We start from the raw sequence: 21,605 nt of genomic DNA on the forward strand, positions 1-21,605 counted from the left end.
TTGGTCCAGAAAAATACTTGAAAAAAGGTTTTGCATTAGACCTTCTAGATCAGGGGTTGGCAAACTACAGCCCGCGGGTGCCTGCTATCCGCTTTTGTATGGCTCACGAGCTAATAATTTTTAAACTGTTGAAAAAAATGAAAATAATTATTTTGTGACATGTGAAAATGTTCTGAAATTCAAATTTCATGTGTGTGACGAAGTTGTATTGGAACACAACCATTCTCATTCACATACAGCTGCTTTCTCTGAATAACAGAGTCGAGAAGTTGGCAACAGAGATGACGTGCTCTTCAGACCTCTGTTCTGGATCCCTTTCTTCACATTTGTTTGACCTTGAGGAGCTCATGGTCTGGGGTGGAAATGAAGCGAATGGATGTTACTATTAAAGTGCGGTTCTGTGAAAGTGTTTTTGTTTGTTTCTTAGAAGAAAAGTTTGCCTGTGTATTAGTTTTTTCTGTGAGCACAGCCTAGGAGCCTCTGCAAGGCAGGCACACACTTCCCTGTGTCTCCCGCAGCGCAGAGATTGTTCCTTGCTGCGGCGGGTGTGGGGACATTGAGTAGCAGGAGACTGTGTGCTCCAGGCTGCATCCTCGGCTGCTGTGTGGTTATATAGGTTCTACGAGGGAAGGGCTTATGTCCAAGGCTGCCCAGTAATGTGCTTGTAAGGGCTCTGAAGATCTTCAAGTATATTTATAGCTGCAACGAATCAGGTTGCCTATTATTTACTTTGGATTGTGTTGCAACTATGCAGCACTGATTTGATGAGGATCCTCTTTCTTCTTTCCATGTGGTTGTTTGTATGTAGAGTGCCCACGATCTGGAGAGTCTAGCCTTTCCAGTATGTTTTGTTATTTTTATTCAGAAAGAGCCCTGATCTCATGGAATGCATTTCCTTACTTTTTTCTTATTCTTTCCTCAGCGGATAACAGAACAAAAAAGAAAGTGGCCCATCGTGAAAGAAAGCAAGATTTTTCTGCCTTTAAGCAGACAGACAGTGAGATGAAGGTTAAAATATCACCACAGCTTCTCTTGGCCATGCACCGTTTCCTAGCAACAGGCAAGTGCAGCTTATCACAGTTTGAAATCTCTGCCAACCCTGAAGCGTGTTTCTCACCCACCATTGACTGGGTTGGGCTAGGGTGGAGACTGGGAAATGGGGTGAAAAGTAATGCCACTTTTGTGTTTTGTTTTTGTTTTGTTTTTTTGTTTTGTTTTTTTCTTTTTAAATTCTCTCCTCTCCTATGTTCAGTGTCGGCATGAACTCTGAGACATTTGCCAGGGGTGGACCAGTAACTTAAAATTGGTCTGAAAGGTAAGGATGAATGTTAGTGCCACACTGCATGTGAACAGTAGGCCAGGTCATCTGCTTCCAGCTGAGGCCGTGGGAGAGCAGGCTGGCGGAGCAGGCTGACGGTGCACACCAGGCCCTGCCCCAGTGTGTGTCGGACCGTTGAGTAACTCTCTTCAGCTTGCCTTCGAAGAACAATTGGATATCAGTGATAACACAGGTGCTATGATTTACAAAGAAGAAAGATAGATTTTCAAAATTAAATCTTAATCTTTTATGGTTTTAATAAAATCAGAAAGTCAAAGAACTTGGACATGGATTTCTTGATGGCCTCTTCAAATCAGATTGTTAACTTGGCCCCATTCCAGGAAGCAAGTGTGCACTTTATTAAAACCACCAACCCAGCCGGCACTGACTGCTCCAGAGGTCAAGGTTGAATGGACTTAAGAGACTGACTAACCCTTCTCACATCCCCAGTGGCTGTCTAGGTGAAGGGTGAGCTCTGTTGGCCAGGGGAAGGGTGAGAAAATCTGAAAGTACCCAGTGACCTGTCGAAGACATCTGTGTCCAAGATGGGCAGCCAGTGCCTTTCAGCTGCGTGCATTGTACTTGAACTAGTTTGACAAGAAGGCTAACAGCAGCCACGTGATGGGATGTTATACACTCTTTAAGATCATGTTTTCAGATCATGGAAATGCTCACAACTTCATATTTATGACATGGGAAAATACTCATAATTTAATGTAAAGTGAGAAAAAACAGGCTATACAACTGTGTGTACAGGAAGATTCTAGTTGTGTTTTTGTATGTACACACTCGTACACAGGCACACATGCCTAGGCAAGATACTGGAAAGAAATGCTTACCAGATGTTACAAGTGGTTGGTTTATAGGTAATTTTTTTATTGTCCTCTTCAACTTTTTCTGTATTTTCCAAAATTTCTACAATGTACTATCTTACTTTGTTATTACAAAAAAAAAAAACACAGAAGCTAATACAGAATTTATAATTTTCATATGTAACATAATATAAAAAAAATTTAAACTTATACACAGTATCTTTAATTTATTTATTCTTCCTTTGATTCTGATAAATGTTCTTCATCACTTAAGAACCACAGTTGGAAACTAAATGTTATCCTGCTCTGCCTCTGAGGTAGCATAAAGTCCAGTTTCAGTAAAGCACCCGTAAGGCAGTGATTATGGTTTTTATTTTAAATAAGTCTGATGTCTTTGTAAATATAGATCAACGTAACTTTTTTTTAATTAGCAAGTTGGAGTGCATGTTGATATGTGCACGTGCCTTGCTTTTACTCCGAGTCTCTCCGCACCCCTGTCTCAGACCCCCCTCGGGTGTCAGATGGGAGAGTGAGCCATGGGCGCTGTGCCGTGCGCCCGGCACTAACCCACACCCGAAGGCTTCCTCGCCTTTGCTTCTTCATGTGGCTGCTGTTGGACAGTCAGACTGTTATGGCTGTTGCGAAGGGCTTCCTGGCAGAGAAGGAGCCTGCTTCTGGTTGATTTTCATTTGTATCAGTCAGAAAATTAGGGTGTTTTTGTGAGAACTGAAATCAATGACAGGGTGAAAAGAATTTAAAAAAAAAACAAATATGAAAATTCAGCACTTTCTAATTTCTCCCAGGTAATCTGCCCCCAGTGGATCACCAAATGGAAGTTTCCTTAATTCATATTGTAGCACCTCGATTCCAAGTATTCTTATTATCTAAACACCTTAATCACTAATATAATTTTTTCCATCCATTTGAAGTGTAATATCAAGTTGTGTTTATATCTATAGAAGTAGAAGCATTTAGCCCATCCCAGATGTCAGAGAAGATCCTTCTCAGGCTGCTAAAGCACCCCAATGTCATCCAGGAGCTGAAGTTTGATGAGAAGAACAAGAAAGCCCCAGAACACTACCTCTACCAGCGCAACAAGCCTGTAGACTATTTCGTTCTCATTTTGCAGGTCAGAACAATTATTCAACAGTTTGATCTCACCGAGCACCCATCCTTCAAGTTCTGAGAAGGTGTGGCGTAGGTGAATGGGTGTCAGGGTTTATGTACTTAACTTCTGGGGTAGCCATATAGGTGGGAGAATTCCACCTCCCTGTTCTCGTATCTGTAAAATAACCCCAATATAAAGCAATGTCATTAGTTACTTTAATTTCCAGTACTGAAGGGCACTTAGTGATCGCTGAGGCCCTGAGTCAGGTGAAGAATGGTGAATTTCATTGTTAGTATTTTTTTGAAGCCTTGGAGGAGTTACCTGTCTATGTCTGCATCTTGGCTGAGCATTTGGAATGTAATTGTTTGAGCCCCTTCGGTCCTCTTCTTGGGACTCTCTTCTTGGGACCCTCACTAGGATTTGGTCTTATAGCTAGCTTCCTAGAGATTTTACTTTATCTCTTCCCTTAACACCATCAAAATAATCCATTTGTTGTTGTTTTTATTCCTGGTTACTAACCAGACTGTTTTACAGAAGAGCGAATGTCATAATCACAGCCTCTCACGGCGGTGGTGACTTGATTCCTTCTCACTGTAGCATAATCCACTGTATAAAGTGGAGTGGTCAATCCAGCCTGAACCCTCATTGGGCCTTGGTTCTTGAGTTAACAGGAGGCCCTTATAATACCACAGTTTGACTTGATAGAGCACCGTCCTTGGCGTGGAGACTGAGGTGAACATGACAATTAATAAAGTGCTAGGCTTACTCACTTCTTGTACCTCTTTATTGAAGACTTACTTCATAGGAAATCTTGATTTTATTTCAATACAAGAATACTAGCCCCTTAAGCATTCTCCTGTTTCTTGGTTGTTTCCAAGATATTAATTGGAGATGCCATTATAAGAGTGTGATTAGTACAATACTTGATATGATATGCCCTAAAATTTATGTGCCTCCAGCAGGGTCTCAATTATCTAAATGAATTAAGAAAGTTCTTTTTTATGTGACAGTAACTCTTACCAGGTATCTAGGTGTCAGAAAGTCTGGAAAGTGCTGTGTTGATATTTGTGTTCATGCCCGTGTTTGGATAATATTTTGTTACGTGGAAGCAGAAGTGAGGAACCAAAGAAAAATCCATGATTAACCGGTTACATGCCACTTTCATACAGTCTTTCCGGGAGCTTCTGTTGTTGGGGTTTTCTCATTCAATACTTGATTCTTCTAACCTTAGTTTCATTCAACCCTAAGTTGTGTGTGTTTTTAAAATCCTCATCCAAGGATATGTTTATTGGTTTCAGAGAGAGAAAGGGCAGTAGGGGTGGGGGGTGGGCATCGATTGGTTGCTTCCTGTATGTGGTATGTGCCCTAACTGGGGATCGAACCCACAGCCTTCTCGTGTATGGGACAATGCTCCAAACAGCTGAGGCACTTGCCAAGGCTGTGTTTTTCTTTTACAGGAGATAGACTAGCTTGACACTGTGGGCGGTGGGGCTGTGGAAAATTTATTTACTGCAGTGAGAGAATAAAATATTTACGTTTCTCATAAAAGCTAGATGTGAGTATTCCTTAAAGCTAGAGAAACTTTGAATTACATTTAAAAATGCTTATTTAGGCTTTGGTTGGGTAGCTCAGTTGGTTAGAGCATCGTCCTGATACGTCAAGGTTTTGGGTTCCATCTCCAGTCAGAGTACATGCAAGAATCAGCCAATGAAGGCATGAGTAAGTGGAATAACAAATTGATCTCTCTCTCTCTCTCTCTCTCACCTCTCTCTCTATTTCTGTCTCTCCCTCTCTCCTTCTCTCCTGCCCTCCTTGTCTCCCTTCCTCTCTCTAAAAATCAATTAAAAAATGGTTATTTAGGACAATTTTGAGGATTGACATTGTGAATTTCAGTAGTAATATTAGAAACTGTGAGGCTTTCAATTGTCAATTTTTATATAGTTAGGATCTATGAAGTTTTGCTCAGGCATGCTCTGTTGGTATATAAGAAAGCCATTTTCTGGCTGATTGATCTAAAAAATAGATTTTATGGAAGAGGACTTCATAATCCCTGTCCATTTACAAGTAAATATTTTAATATAAAGATATTTTTTGACAAGGCATTTACGTATATATGTACGCGAATAACTATGTCATGTGTATATTTATACAAATGTGACAAGTTTTCTGACCTGCTGAACTGATGATGTCATGGGGGTTTTATAAATAGTGTAAGTGCTGGATTGAGAGGATTTGTGGAGGTGTTTAAATGATAATTTGGGAGCAAAATGTCTAAGTAAACAAATAAAAAATATGATTCCATGGCACATAACCAGATTATAACTTTAGCAAATTCAAGAATAATAGGAAACAAAAGGAATAGCTTTCTTTCTTTTTTTTTCTTTTTGTGTGCCAATTATATAATAGGTAAAACAGTGTTGATTTTCCTCATTGACTTCACACCGCAGATTTTCTGTTTTTGTTCAGCTGCCCCATCCATACTCTTTTTCAAGACTTCTGACATGGGCTTGAAAGGGATTGTTCTTTTATGGAGGTGATGGGGAGCATCTTAGAACTTACTCAGCCCTTGACAATACTCAATACAATTTCACTTGCTACAGAAGAGGAATTTAAGCCTTCAGGACCAAGTCTCCTAACAGATATAAGTTTTGCAGGTGAATAATGGATGCTTAATCTTTAGTCAAGTACGAATAACACAGCCATTTTAAAGAAAAAGACTACTTGGATACCTCATCTTGACCCCAATGTTTTTCTTTTTAAAAAATCCTCACCTGAGGACCTGCTTATTGATTTTAGAGAAAAGGTAAGGGTGGAAGGGGGAGAGAGAGGGAGAGGGAGAGGGGAGAAAGGGGAGAGAAACAAATATTGATGTGAGAGAGAAACATTGATCGGTTGCCTCTCTTATGTGCCTTGACCAGGAAGCGAACCCACAACCTAGGTATGTGCCCTGACTGGGAATCAAACCTGTGACCTTTTGGCTTATGGGATGGTGTTCCAACCAACTGAGACACACTGGCTGGGCTGTGGACCCAATTTTAAAAATTAGACTTAAATATGTGTAAATATAAAACTTGACACAAACTCCTTGTGCTTAGAACTCGTACATACAACTATAAACCCAAACATTCGTGGTTAATATTATATTCTACATGTGTAGATGACAGTGGGCTGGTAGGAAGGGCCCCATGGTCCCAGTACTGAGGCAGGGAGCTCTAGTGCAGGGTCTTCTGCCTTCGGCACACCTGGGTGTGTGTCTGTGTGCCCAATGGTGACTGAACCCTCCAGCCCTTTGCTCACTTGGAGCTATTTTGAATGTTTGTACAATATGTTGTGCTGTTATTTGGCCTCTACTGGATATGATGGAATTATTATGTTTCATTTTTCTCTGTTCCCTTCTCTTCAGCACAGTGCTTCTCAGACTTCGTTGTGTGTAGGAGTCACTTGGGGCTCTTGGTAAATGCCAGCTCTGACTCAGCCAGGTCTGGGGCCGAGTCTGGGATGCTACATTTCTAACACCCCCCAGCCGAGTGAGCAGCAGGGCTTGGTTAGCAACGGTGATGGCAGTAGCAGCTGCTTGGTGTGGCGGTGGGAGTGTGAGCAGAGGCAGATGCTGCCACTGATGTCTGGTGGACGCACTAGTTAGAAGATGGTTGACCAGATGGTCCAAAATATGTGTAAATTAATTTTTGACCATCACAATTTTTTAAAAATTTAAACATTTACAAAGCAAACTTGTGGAGTCCCAGGACTGCATTTGCAAGTTCCAGGTTGAAAAAGATAGTTCAAGGGTGTTCGAGCGCCGGTCACCGAGGCCATGACCAGACAGACATCTCTGCTGGGACTGCTGGCCAAGGCTGGTGAACCCGACCTGGCGTTTGCACCTCTGGCATTTAATAAGCTCCTTTCAGGTGTGAAGCACCACTGAGTACTTCATGGTGGTAATTTAAAAACAAAACAAAGAAAGGACTCAAGAACGAGTAGGAGATGAAGTAGGTGCTCAGCAGATGGTATAATGACATCTTTGGTCTCTGTGAGTCCATGACATCTGCTCGTCACTTGATGTGGTTTGCGCAGACCAGGATGGCACAGGCTTCCACCCTGAGGCCAGGTGCACCTGAGACTGGAGTACCTGTGGATGCATAGAAACTGAGAAGCGTTGCCTGCCAATACCTTCCCCCAGAGAAAGGTGGGGGTCTGTGGTGGTAACTTCACTCAGGAAGCCAGCTTTGCCGGGACAGTGAGATCTTCTTCCTCTTCCCCCAGTTTGCCAGAATGGTGCCCTGGCTCCCTTTGGGAGTCCGTTTGTCCTCTCCTGATTTTTTTGGTGATTTGTTAGGGTAAACTTGTAGATAGTTCAAAAGTGAAATTGATATGTAATGCCTTCCTTATATGGAAAACGTTATTATTTGAGAAGACACGTGATTGATTTTGAGCCAGGCAAGCCGTTTCCTCCTGGCGTGCCCCTAATTTGTGTACTGGTAGATTTATTTGGCAGTGGTCATTTTTGACACATGTATGTGAATAAAAGATGTGTTTGCTGGATGTTCTAAAACTTGCCTGCCCAAAAAGCTTCACTCCAGGAGAGAAGGATACAGGACTGGGCAGTTTGGGACTTCTAGAATCATAGTGTTAGAGCTGAAAAAGGCACCTCAGAAATCCTTTAATGTATTGCAGTTATATAAGTGAAGTAAAAGTAGTCTAGTGTAGTGTTTCCTAAATGCGAATTCTTGACAAACTTTTCACTAGTTTGAGGCAAAATGAGAAAAATAAGACAGTTGCTGTGAGTTCTTCATAAAGCTACATGTATTCAGTTTAAAAACATGTCAGTTATTCTGAAATTATATATTGGGTTAAAATGTCTGAGCTTTTATGAAGTGATGGTAGCAGCAGGTAGCTGTGCTTTTAAAAATGTTTTGTGAACTAAAAATTTGGTAACCCTCTTTGTGTCTCCAGTATTGAGGATGGGGGTGCATTTTTCTAGTTCTTGGAAGGCAGAGGTCTAGGAACACTGGCCTGCTGTATCTGTGCTGTATCTGTCCTGTAGCTTGATGGCTCTAGACCAGCAATTTTCAACCCACCTGCTGCCAGAATTTTTAAAACATGCAATACCTGACTACTTAGTCAGACGCACTGACCTCTTTTCCCTTAGACGGTCAAATAAAAAGTGACAACAGCCAACACAACAATAGCCGTCTGATGTGAATTAATCAAAGTTACACCTATTTTTTTGGCCAGATTGGCAAAAATATATATATATTTGTGGTGTGCTGCAGATTTTAGTAACTAGTTTCTGTGTGCCACAAGATGAGAAGGGTTGAGTCGCTGGCCCGGACTCCAGGAGGAAGGTCGCTGGCCCTCCCCTGCTTGGGTGCCTGTGGAGCAGAGACCGTCTGAAACAGCTACCACCCAGAGCTTTGAATCTTTGCGCAGCACCCTTGTTTAACTAGCAGGCTTACAGTGGCTGTGACTTCGGGGGCGTTTCTTGAGAGACCAGGGTGCACGGAAGTTCCAGGGCTGGGCCATCGTTCACAAACTGAGCCTTTCAAGCAGTGTACTCCCCGACTTTGCTGCCTTCCAGAATCCCCCGGAGAGCTGTACTGAAATCCTACTGCCGGGTTGCACCCCATCCTGGTTAAACCAGAATGCCTGGGAGAAGCAGCCAGATGTCAGTTTGGTTTGTTGCTGTTGTTTGCCTTTTAATTCCTCGGGTGTTTTCAGCGCACAGTCAGGGACTCTGTGCTTTTGAGTTTCCCTGGCAGAGGTGCCGAGCCTGGGAGTCATGAGGACTCCCAGGAACTGCGGTCCCCACGAGGCAGACCAGGTGGTGGTGTGCAGGCTCCTTCGGAGAGTTACTGTTGCCCTGCTGGTTCTGACACTCGATTATTATTAAAAAAAAAGACCTGATGCCCATTTGCAGGGACGCAGAATGCAGAAAGTCCTGTAACTTATAAAGCGAAGGACCCAGGTCACCTGGAGCGCTGTAGACAGCAGTCGTCATGGGGCACTACTGCATTCGGTCCTTCCTCCTGGTTTCCTGCGTGGAAATTGAGACTGTGAGCCAGCCCTGCAGCCGCCACCCTCCTCTCCCCCTCCTCCCTTAGGGGACCCTGCCTCCTCTGAGGTTGCTCACCTGGCCCTGCACCTCGTTCTTTCCCACCGGCCCTGGGCTTTTGCTCCCTTAGGCACCACCTCTTGCCCCTACACTTCCTCCCCTCGCCGCCTTCATGTGCGCCCTGGATTCCCAGACCCTGAACAGGGGCCCTCGGAGCCCCAGGCTGTCCTCCTCACCCGATGCCCTGGCTGTCCCCGTGGGCCTGCTGCCTGTGCCTTCTCCTGCCCGTCCTGCCTCCCTGCCGCTCTGATTTCTTCAGGGCACTGCTCCTGAAGGCTGCAGGAGCCCCCTCCGCCAGGACTCTGACCCTCCCGGGATTTGGGAGGTGCTTCCCTCTCCTGGTTTCCATGGTAACACAGCTGTCTAGTTCTCCTTTTGTCTGTTTTGCCCTTGGGTCCCGTATTGGTTTCTGTTTCTCCTCCTGCTCTTGGTCACGGGCTGTGTGCAGCCTGGTCCTCTCTCTTTCCACTTACTTTCTCTTATCCACTCTCAGATCTCCACCTCTAGGTGTGACCTTTCTTCTGACCTTCATTCTTCATTTCAGCCTTTCTGACAGACTCTTCAGAAGGCCTTTTTCTTAAAGGGAATCTGTCCTTTCTTCCCGGCCGCCACCAGGATGCAGCCCCTTCCAAGCCTTTCCGTCTCCACTCAAGGTGCACTGTTTTTCCCTTACTCCAAGCACACCTCTGCTGTGGTTACTGAATGCCCTGCTCCCCCTTACCCTTCGATGGTTGCACCGAATTATGTTGATTCCTTATCCATACTGATCTTTTTCCAATCCTGTGGCTACTACTCTAGTGTAAGGCTAGACTTTATCTTCTTGAAACTGTACTCCTCTGTTCAAGAACCTGACCTCATTAGCCTGTCATTCAAGGAGCTTCATAGTCTAACCTGTTCTCCAATCTGCTTTTCCAAACCCACCTTGCCCGTCTTCCTGGGGCGACCCGGCGAGCTGGCGGTCTGCCATCACCACCTCCGACCTTCCTTCACACGCTCCCCCTCTTGACTCAGTCAAGTCCTCCTCCTCAGATTTTCCTTCTGTATAAAATCGTCTTTCTATAAGAAGAGGAAGTAATTTTTTCTCTCTGAATTCTTTATATTCTTATTGCCTTCCTCGTGCAGAATTTTGCTGCACGCCTCCCTACCGGACTGGAAGCTCTTCGAGGGCAAGGAGTGTCTTCCCACAGTGTCTATGCTAGGACCCTGCATGCTTGGGTTTTCAGGTTGATTTTAATTGTGGGTGAAGTTTTCACTTCCTTTCTTGTAGCAAAAGAATTTGGTTGGGGATTGGTAAAACTAATATACCCACTGAGTGAAGGAGAACCTAAAAGAGAGACAACAGGTGTAGTTTTCTGAAGTGATTTGAGAAAGGTCTTCCATAATTAGGAATTTAGTATAGAATAATCGGGAGTGATCAAAATAAGAGCCTTATGGGTGGCATAGTGTAAGCATCTTGGGTAAGAGCTTGTTCTTTGGTTACCTGATCTTTCTGAGTCCCCAACTCCTGATTTGTAAGAGGGGGATCACTGGGTCTGCTTCATAGAGGTGTGAGCATTAAATGAATTAAAACACTGAGAACTGTTAACCCAGTTTCTCTTCAATAAGTGGTAGCCTAAATTTTTTAAAAATTTTAATTTATTTTTGGAGAGAGGGGAAGGTAGGGAGAAAGGGAGGGAAACAAATTCAATTGGTTCCTTCTTGCACGCACCCCAACTAGGGACTGAACCTGCAACCCAGGCATGTGCCCTGACTGGGAACCCAACCAGTGACCTTTCACGTTGCAGGATGACGCCAACCCACTGAGCCACACCGGCCAGAGCTGGTAGCTTAACTTGTTTGCCTGTCATGAAGGATGCACCATAAAGGACCCCCCTCACTGAGAGGCAGTGAGAGCCGGTCTGACCCTTGGCTTAGAGGTCTGGAAGTGCAGCTCACTTATTGGGTCAGGTATTGCAGTAGCCCAGAAAAACGCACTGCTGAGCATCTGCCATGAGGGGATTATGGTGGACCCTGCAGCTACAGGGATGAGTGAGGAAGGCACAGTCAGTGTCTCGGAGGGGGAACCGATAAGACTGAAGGAGAAGTTGAAGACAGGAGGGAAAGGGAAGAAAAGGGGAAACCTTGGGAGAGGTTTTCTCCTGGCGGAAGGAGACTTTCTTAAGACGCTTTCCCAAGACAGTGAAGAGAAAGTACCGCTGTGTCACAGTGCCTCTGGGGAGTCTGGATGGCAAGGAATTGGCCTGCACGTTGTCTGCTCAGTTGGTTAGGGGACCAGGCTAGTGAGACAAGAGTTCTGCCCCTGAGAAACTAGTTAAGTCCTCTCTGTTCCATGGCCTCAAACCATGTTGACCCTTGACCCTGACTGCTCCAGCTCGGGCTCCTACAGGACAGCTTGGGTGACCATAACTGAGCATCTTCTCTGTGTTTGTCCCACTGATGGAGTAAGACATCATCTTTTTATTACTGGGAGGGCCCCTGAAGAATCCACAAACTAAGGATGCTGGGAAATAGTCAGTGGCCCAGAGAAATAAACATCACACTGTTATGTCATCTCTGCATCCCCAGCCAAATCTAGTTTTCATATTTAAGGTGAATGAACCCTCTCCTCTAAGTGGGAAAGATTATCAGAGGCCTTTCTTCCTTGGGATTGTTGGGGAAGGAATTTAGAGAAGATTTAAAAAAGGACGAAGTCTTGCGTGGGGTTTACAAACAGATCCATGCATTTGGACTGAAATGCTCCCCTTTTCTTTTCACAGGGGAAAGTGGAAGTAGAAGCCGGGAAGGAAGGCATGAAGTTTGAAGCCAGCGCTTTTTCATACTATGGTGTCATGGCCCTTACGGCCTCTCCAGGTGAGTCTCCTCCACCTCTGAGGGCAGCGCTCCACTTCAGGAAATGGTGCCTTTCTTTCTCTACCTGCCTGCTAACCCTACATTTACTTCTTGAACTTTTTATTGAAGTTTATCATGTATTCAAAAAACCTGCACAAATCCCAAGTGTACATACTTCTGTGAATTGTCACAAATTGAGCATGCTGGGGTAAACCAGCCCCCAGATCAGAGACAGAACATCATGCCCCCACGGGACCCTCCACCACCACCACACTCCCTGTTCGCTACTGCCCCTCAGAATTAACCTCTGTCTCGATAGACTTCTGAGCATAGACGAGTGTTGCCTGTTCTTGAACTTTATCTCAACGGAATTATATAGGATGTTTTATCTGCTGGATCTGGCTTCTTTCACCCAGTGTTGTCCTTGTCACGTTCATCTGTGTTGTTAGGGTTGCTTATACTTTATTTCTTCACATTGCTGCATAGTGTTCTGCTGTGTGAGGGTAAATGATGCCCTTGGCCTTTCCATTGCTGGTGGACGCTGGGGTAGTGTCCTGTTTAGGGCCACAGTGGCTTGTGTGGCTGTGAACACTCTTGCACCTGCCTGTATTTTGGTGAACATGTGTGCTTTTCTGTTCCGCCTACGGGGTCACAGGGTGTGAGGGTATCTTCAGCTTCAGCAGCTACCGCCCAGCAGTTTTCCCAAGTGGCTGTGGTAGTCCACACTCCTGCTGTACCAGGGAGGGTTCCTGCTGCTCTGCATCCACCTCTTAGTATTGTTGAGTCATTTAAACGTAAACTGTTTTGGAGGTTTTTAAATTTGCATTTTCCCGAGGAAGAATGAGGTAGTTAATACATATTTATTGCCTATATCCAGATCTTCTTATCTAGAGAGCTGGTCAGTTGAGTCAGCCAGCTAGAGGTGGCTGTGCCCGGGGTATTAACTAAGTGCTCTGAATGCCAGCTAGCGGTGCCTGTCCTAGTTAGAACGTGGGCACAGATATCTACCTGGCTCACCTCTGGGATGGGACTTGAATGGCCCATCTTGGCATTGCTTGCAAGCTGGCCGAAACAGGACAGGCAGGTAAACAGAGGTGCTGTAGTGCCACCTTGTGGCCAAAATGTCAAATGACATGCTGTGCTAGGAAACAGCTTTTGCAAACCTCAAATTTAAAAATAACCCATCCTAAAAAAGCACTGTCACTTCTGGAAATCAGTCTCAAAAGGGGAGGGATCCCTCTAGACTAGTCTTTTTTTTTGATGTTGGTCCTCACCTACTGTGCAACATGATGTCTCAGGCACCAAGATGTTACAGTGAGAAAGCCAGGGAAACTTCAAGAATTCTCTCTCCCATTTCCAAACCTCCCCTGTCCCAGATGCATCTTCTCACTATCCCTGGGCAGGTTTTTGAGTCACATGGGTCAGTGTCCCCACTGTCAACTGCTGACTGACACCCAGTGTGAACATAACCCTATCTAACCTCACTTAAGCATTTGGTGTCTGCTGTAAACTTGAAGGTGATCTTTCTGTGTTTACTGCTTGTGAGGAGACAGGGAGATTTTTAACCAGGCAGAGAAGACCTGAATTACAGCTTCAGTTCCGTCACATACAGTTGCCTGACTTTGAGAAGGGCCCTTGGCTTCCTCGGTGTTAAAGAACATAATAAGATTACCTCGTGTGATTGTTAAAAGAATAGAATGTACACACGTGCTTTGTAACCTTTAAAGCTCAAGAGGAGATCTTGGTATAACAAGTGTTGAGATTGTGACTGTTTTGGGGAACCAACCTCAAATTAGTCCAGGGGAGCAGAATCAGATTTATAAAGTGGTTTTCAAAAGAAAGCTGGAAGAGTGAATTGTACATTTTTATTGATTACTGGTTCTCAAGGCCCATGTTGGCCCTGTTCATACTGAACTATGGATTCAGGTAGGAGTAAGTCCCATTTAGAATGGAATCGAGGAGCAGGTCTTCTGTGTAGAAATCGGGGATAGGGGGCTGTCTACCTAGTTTGGAAATACCAGAAAGGAAAGAAATTTCATTCATAGCATATTATTGCAAAACCCAGTATTTTGCTTGACTTTATAATTAAGACTCGGGATTTTGTATGTTCAGTGATAGATGCAATTAGTACAGTAATCTCAAGATAATATTTCTGTTAATTTTGATTGCTTAGAAAAATCCTACAGTAATCTGTAATCAAAATTTGCCCAGTTATATATCAATTATACCTCAATTAAAAAAAGAAAAAACCTGCCGTGGCAGGATAGCTCAGTTGATTAGAGCATTGTCCCAACATGCCAAGGTTGCAGGTTTGATCTCTAATCAGGGCACATACAAGAATCTACTAATGAATGCATAAGTAAGTGCAACAATAAATCGATGTCTCTCTCTCTCTCTTAAATAATAATAATTTTTAAAAATCCTGCCCAGAAAAATAGGACTCTGCCCAGTAGGGTGATGTTGGTTGGACTTTTCAGTCAGCTGAAGCTACAGCTCCCTGTCTGAGGAAGCAGTAATGAGGATGCCTTGTTCTGGCCATCCCCAGGAAACCTGTGTATCATGTTCTTTATTTACTTGCTCTAACACTTGGAAATTTCAAAGTATTCCAAAGTAATTCAAAGCATCAGGTCAAAGTTACAATCAGACTAATCAAGGTTGTAAATGAATTGAATAACTAATTATGTGCCACAGAGAGGGTGCTGTAGGCTGTGCTGTGAATAGGGGCCATTTGCTGGCACAGCGGCTTGGTCATGCTCTCAGGCCTGCTGGTTAATTGAGCTCCCCTTTTGCATGGCTAGTTGTGATTTAAGTCCTTAAGAAGAGCACGTTTTGAGCTGTAACCCAATTGGGTATTAACAGCTTAAGGGATTTCTGGGTTAGTAAAGAAGCATGGGACTAGGATTTCAATCCCCCACCCCCACCCCCCGCAGTCGTCCTCCTGGAAAGCAGTGTGCATTCTTTTATTTTATTTTTTGTTTACGTAATGTCGTATAGGCTTTTTCATTTCTGGAATTGATGGCTCATATTGGTAGGACTGGTACCCACTCCTGTTCCCTGATTACAGAGCTCTTTCTCATCTTTCAATATGGTCTCACCCTGTTTTTCTCCATTTTTCAGTTCCTTTGTCCCTGTCTCGTACCTTTGTTGTCAGCAGAACAGAGTTGTTAGCAGCAGGTTCTTCAGGTAATTCTGCATGCTTCCTTTTCATAATTCTTTTGGTTGCCTCCCCAGACCCCACAAAAGCCGTCTTTGGTTTTTCTGTGAGCCCCAGAACTCCACATTTCTGTGCCTTAATAGCGAGCTAACCTAGGAAGTATAAGCCCACAGCAGAGGCAGAAAGGGTCTGGGATACTGGAAGGAGATCTTGGAACACAAACAGTGACAAACCCGGGGAAGGGAGAGTGATTGGCACCTGGATCGTCAGTGTTCCCTGCCTGTCCCCCCAATACCACTGGCTGTGGGTTTTCAGGGCAGCAAGGTGGCTGCTTCTGGTTCTTCTCTGACCTCAGCAAAGTCATGGTGTGTGGAGGCCAAGGCCCTAAGCACCCCAAAACCCAAGGATGCTCCTACAGAATACATACAACTGAAAGCTTGAAGGACTCAACTTCTCTTGGTAAACCCCCAGCGTTGCCATCTCCTTGGTCCTTCCAGCATCCTTGTGAATGGGGTGCATGTATTTCTGCCTCCATCAGGCAGGTGGCCCCACTTCTCCTGTCTCCCCCTCTTGGGTTTGAAGTCAGTGCCATGCCCTTTCCTAACCAGCTGTTGGTTACTGCCCTGCAGGAGAGGCGGTTGTGCCTGGCTAATATGTCCAGCTCCTAAAAACAAAGGCAATAGTTTAATCTTTCTTTAATTAAAATTGCTGGGTTTCCTATTTGGTAGTACAACTTTTCTGTATTTATTTTGTTCCATACAGCTTAATTTTTGAAATTTGTTTCATAAGCCAGTTTCAGCAAAACTCTAAAATGCTGATATTTGGTAAAGGAAACAATAGTTGTCTTAGAAACTGATGTTCTCTCAAATTTTTGCTCTAAAAAGTGTGGGGTGTTTGGGAGTAAGATATTATTCCTAAGGCTATTTGAATCAAACCAGTTGGCAGACTATACATACATAAACATATATGTGCACATATGTATGTGTCACATAAGTATATTTATGCTTTTTTTTTTCTCCCCATTTTATTTGCTGGCATCTGCCACCTGTTTAAAATGTCACAGAAGTTGAAGTAGAGTGGCTTTTGGATGAAGCTTATGAAAATGCCATTTGTTTTTTATGTTTCCCGTAAAACTTGAGATTTCTTAGCTCTGCCCACTCCATCTGATGCATTAACAGAAAAATACATTTTGCGGGTCCTGGCCTTCAGGGATGCTGGCATCACCGTAATAAGATACCTAATAAATGGGAGTTGGATTAAACCAGTGATTTTCAGCTCTTCCAAAAGGTGCCTTGTGGTTCCAAGGGAGGAGACTGGGAATGTCTCTTGATTGTATCTTTTTAGCTTACTAGCAAAAAGAGGATTCCTGGGTAGGATGAATTAAAAAACACCAAGACAAAAAGCAGAAAGAAAATTCTGAGAAGGTATAAAGAAGAGTTAAAACTGAAAATTGCTTTGATAATTCTCTAAACTTTTGGCACATAAATTTGGCAACAAAACATGTGCTGAACTGGGGAGAGGCCATGTATGTTCCTGGGAACATACATATATGTTGCATGTTGATGAGAGGCTGATCATGCTTGGAGCTTGTCACGCTGCAGAATGGGTCCTAGAAACAGGGTGGGCTTCTCTAGCCTGGCTGCAAGGCTGGGCACTGGGTTCCTAGCTACGGAGAAAGCCCGTCTCACAAGACCAGAGGCGGTGGGTTGAGAGGAAGCTGACTGTGGTCTAGATATGCTGGAAGGCCAGAGAAAACGCCCTGTAATCCTCAGGAGAAAATAACAGGGGACTCAGAAGTACTGCATCAGGCCTCAGATGCCTACCTGTGAACAGAATGCGGTCTGATCAATATGCAAAGTGCCCTCCGAATGTTTCATTTTTGTAACCTTAAATTGTAACACATCGGAGTGAATGCCATTTTGAAGGTATCTGTAGAAATGGTGATATGTGATTTGGGGCGAAAGCTAGGCTATATAGTGGCATCTCTTTATTTCAAAGAACTGTTGGGTCTGCCTACCTGGGTGAAGTTATGCCAAGTGTGGAAAGGCTTGCTCATGAGGGTAGGTGTATGGTGAAGTCTGGCAGCAAGTGAACAGGAAAGAATATAATAATGTTAACCATGCTTGTGCATTGGGTGCTTAATTGGTGTCAATGCTATGCTAAGCACTCTGTACGTTATCTCATTTTGAATCTTCATCAGACCACATGAGGTGGGTATTATTATCATCTACCTTTTATGGGTAAGGAATCTGAGGCTTTGCAAAGTAGAGACATCTGATCAAAGTTCCGTTCTGCTAAACAGAAAAACATGTGATAAATTATTAATGTGCCTTGTTCTCTTAGAAGATAAGTGGAAGCAACAAGAGGAACTGCTCCTTTAAGTTTAACTTTGACCTAACAATGGAAAATTGGTTCATGACATGAAAATTTGAGTAGCAAGTGAAATCTTCACTAGAGGTTCCTTCCTTAAGTATTTACCATGTTTTGTTCATATTTTACAAGGGAAATTTATGGATGAAATATCAGGTGGTTGTCAGGACAGGGTGACGGGTGGAGGTAAATCGTGTGAGGTGTAGAATTGTTGAAGTATTTAACTTGGAGAAGAAGAGACTTAAGGAGAACATACTATCTTTGAACTTCTAAGGGCCATTTCAAGTAGCAGAGGAATGGAAGTTACTCAGCTCCAGAGTGGAGGGGAGACTGTCATTTGAAGTTGGGGAGGCAGTTTTTGATGGGCATGGTGATAGATTTTCCAGTCATTGCAGGGTGGTACTAGCAGAGGGCCAGCTTCTCCATGGGGACATCTGTCAGGAACACACTGCACAGAGAATTGGTCCAATCCTGTGACATGATGCTATTCAGGACCTTTCCACTGTGGGCACCCGGTTAATATTTGTGGAATAGATTTGATTGGAAAACCAAAAATGGTGGCCTTGGCAGTGGGGGTGGGTCTTATTTTGAAGGAAATTTATATTAGACGTAATGGAAAACTTGCTTTTAAGAGCAGCATCACTTAGACTCACCTGAATTTCCTTGGAAGGGCTTAGCTTCTCCTAGTGTTGAGACACCCTCGAGTTGCCTGCCGAGGGGTTTACTGGAGTCAAAGACAAAGATAATAAGCTTGGCTGGGAGATCGAGTATGAGCAGATAGATCTATTTTGATCCTTTTAAAACATGTTCTGATTATGGACACCCTCAAGAGGCTTTTGCTTTTGCTTTTGCTTCTGGCCAAGTAATGAAGTGCTGCCTTCCCAGAGCCCATGTTTTGTATCAAGTAGCCTCTGTGCTTGGGCTGTGCTTCCCGTTGGTTTGTGGTCTCTCAGAGCCTGGCGACGCTCCTGACAAAGGTGTGCGGCCACAGGGTCTGTGCCGCCAGAGACTGGGGAGGACCGTGCCAGCTCACGCGAACGGGGCTGAGCTGCTGACCGAAACGGAACCACAGCTGCGGGAAACCAGGGAGTTCTCTGTAGGGGGCTTGCGATGCGCTGTATGGCTGAGCATCTGGCATAAGTTGATTGCACTTATTCATTACTACTTTTTTATTATTTGGAAAATAAAAAGCGGCCTTTATTGGTTATATCTACCTCACTTAGAAAGTGGTTGGGTTTTTTTCCCCCTCCGTTTCCAGGTGAAAACAAGTCACCTCCTCGCCCGTGTGGCTTGAATCACTCAGACTCTCTCAGTCGAAGTGACCGGATTGACGCAATCACGCCGACATTGGGGAGCAGCAATAATCAGCTCAATTCTTCATTCCTTCAAGTCTACATCCCTGATTACTCAGTGCGCGCCCTTTCTGATCTCCAGTTTGTTAAGGTAAGAGCAGAGAGAGCCTCTTGGCTGGGCCTGGCAGTTCCAGGTCAGCCCCACAGCCGGCTGTTTGGCTCCCCGCCACTCCACTGAGCTTCCTTCCTCTTGTCATTTGATGGGTGCCCTGCCTCCAGCTACTGTGCCCAAGACTCAGGTGGGGAAAAACATATATCTCCTTGGCTCTGTCAAATGAGCTGCCAAACCAGAGGTGGCTTTTTCAGGAATGAGAGCTGGCGATTCCACGAAAAGGAACCAACCTTTTTCATCAACCCTTCATGAGCTTGGGACTCCAGTGCCTGGTTGGCAGAGGTCAGAGGCTCAGACTACTGGCCAGGATGGGGTGGGAAGAGCCCCCCACTTATCTTCTCCCCTGGAGACAGGGTTCTTTTCTTAGTTTGAAATAAAGATGTCTTTTGGAGAACGAGCCAGCCTTAGCTGATGGAAGCCTAGCTCCATTTTCTAGTCTCTGTGAAATTTTGAGACAAAATTTGGAAATGTCTTATATCAGTAAAAACTGACCTGTTTACCAGAGTCAACTTGAACTTTAAAAAGTGGCTCAATTTGTACTCAAGGATGACTTTCTTCTAGAGAAACTACTAAGGGCCTTTTGTAATGATGTGTAATGATTTGCTATCCAGATGAGAGAACCTGAACTAAGCCTTATCTTGGTTTGTTTTCTGTACCATCTTCTGGCCCCAGATCTCAAGACAGCAATACCAAAATGCCTTGATGGCATCCCGGATGGACAAAACTCCTCAGTCTTCAGACAGTGAAAACACTAAAATCGAATTGACTCTTACGGAGCTGCACGATGGGTTGCCAGACGAGACGGCCAACCTGCTCAATGAACAGAACTGTGTGACACACACCAAGGCCAATCACAGCCTACACAGCGAGGGCGCCATCTAGGGCGCCCGCACCCCACCCCTTCCCACGCCCACGCCCGGCCGCGTGGCCGCCGCCTGTGGCTGACAGTGAATCCCGTAAGTGTGAGCTGTGTGCCACGCTGCATCCTGCAACATCCTGAGACCAAAGACTTTGTCCCCTTCCTGGAAGCAGCAAAGGAGGTCGGTGAGGGCAGGAGTGGAAATGAGCTGGAAATCGACAGCTAGGGTGTGGCCTTCGAGATTTTGGAAATGAACTTCCGCCCAAATAGAATCATGTTTATTTTTTCAGCTGTACCTTTTTATTCTTCACTCACCTCCCTTGATTTGCATGAAGTTGAAAATTGTTGGGATTTAATATTTTTTTTCAAGAGATCATGTTTTTAAAAAGTGTCTTTTGCAGAGTTTTAAGTAGTCCTGCCTGAACTCTGCAATGAACCCATGATGTGACCCTGCTGGGATGGACTTGCCCCTCCAGTTGCCTTCCGTGGGCCCTGCCAGAGAGGGGCCCCCTTCCTCTGCGCCCCAGTGGGTGGTCTTGCCGATGCTGGCCTGCCAAGCCTGTGACATGGGGGAGGAGCCTCTCCAGGGACCTGCAGTTGCCTCTCTGAGCTCAGTGTTCTAAGTCAATGTTACATTGTGCCCCTTCCCCTCTGAAAGGTTTAAATTTGTGTGGAATGTAATTGTGCTCCCACTCTAAAGGAATTTTTATCACAAAAATGAAAGTTAATGAATTTTAAACCCACAGTTTATCATTGGCGAGAGGCAAGGTGACTTCACCCCGACACTCCTACAGCCCAGGTCTCAGGAGCAGCCTGGCCGCCTCCCGGCCCCAGTTGGCAGAGCCCGGCTCCCACCTCCCCGTCCCGCTCTTGTTAACCAAGATGCTGCTACACAGATGCCAAATGGAAATCTTCCACGGGGTTTTCGAGTAAACATGCGGTGTGGAGTTCAAGCTCCTCCCCTTCCCACTGGGATGCGTCATTGTCAGAAAAGGAGTTGGACCTTCCAGCTGTGCTCCGTGCTCCGTGCCGAGAAGGCTTTTCTAAACCCTTATGTTTAAAGGAGGGAACTTTGGGGACTGCCAGCCCCTGCCCCTCTTTCCAGGGCGCCAACTGTCCCTCCTCCCTGTGTCCCTGGGCCTATGGGGGTCAGTAGTGGCTGTGTCCCCTGCCCAGGGACCTCTGTGCCTCCCACCTCTGATGCGGCCCACGCCAGAGAGGCTGCCTGTACAGCCGGGGTCAGTTTGGCCCCAAACAGGGATTCAGAAACCAAATGTGTGTTGTGGCCATTTCATGTGTGTCTCCATCTTATTTTAATACCAGATTCATCACGTGTAGTGAAATTCATGTCTGAATTCTTAACTATTGTATGTATCATAAGTGTTAGCCCAAGGGACACGTGCATCTTGTTGGCAGTGTTGCCGAAGTGAATGCATACTGACCAGTTTTTGTGTAGCAGTGCCAGTCTAGGTCACGAAGATAGCATTGTCTCCACTTGGTCCCACTGAGCAAAGGCAAGCCCCAAGGCTAAGGAGCAGTTTTCTCCTCCCTCCTCAAGGTAGGAGTGTGTACCCTAGGC

At 44.9% G+C, this 21,605-nt stretch overlaps 1 protein-coding gene across 2 annotated transcripts in view; it reads left to right on the plus strand.

Annotated features, from left to right (window-relative positions):
- CNNM2 (cyclin and CBS domain divalent metal cation transport mediator 2) overlaps positions 1–21,300 on the plus strand; it is a 133,471-nt gene extending 112,171 nt beyond the window's left edge. The window contains exons 3-8 of one of the 2 annotated variants that reach the window (XM_090278529.1): positions 923–1,060; positions 3,090–3,259; positions 12,107–12,200; positions 15,297–15,362; positions 18,962–19,146; positions 19,840–21,300. In XM_090278529.1, coding sequence (XP_090134655.1) covers positions 923–1,060; positions 3,090–3,259; positions 12,107–12,200; positions 15,297–15,362; positions 18,962–19,146; positions 19,840–20,049 — 863 coding nt within the window. In that variant the 3' untranslated portion in view covers positions 20,050–21,300. The remainder of the gene's footprint in view (positions 1–922; positions 1,061–3,089; positions 3,260–12,106; positions 12,201–15,296; positions 15,363–18,961; positions 19,147–19,839) is intronic. The other variant, XM_090278530.1, reaches the window with a different exon arrangement.
- The last annotated feature ends 305 nt before the right edge of the window (positions 21,301–21,605 follow it).

This window comes from Furipterus horrens, unplaced genomic scaffold (genome assembly GCF_987537825.1).
Source record: "Furipterus horrens unplaced genomic scaffold, mFurHor1.1.pri manual_scaffold_5, whole genome shotgun sequence".
Classification (NCBI taxonomy): Eukaryota; Metazoa; Chordata; class Mammalia; order Chiroptera; family Furipteridae; genus Furipterus; species Furipterus horrens.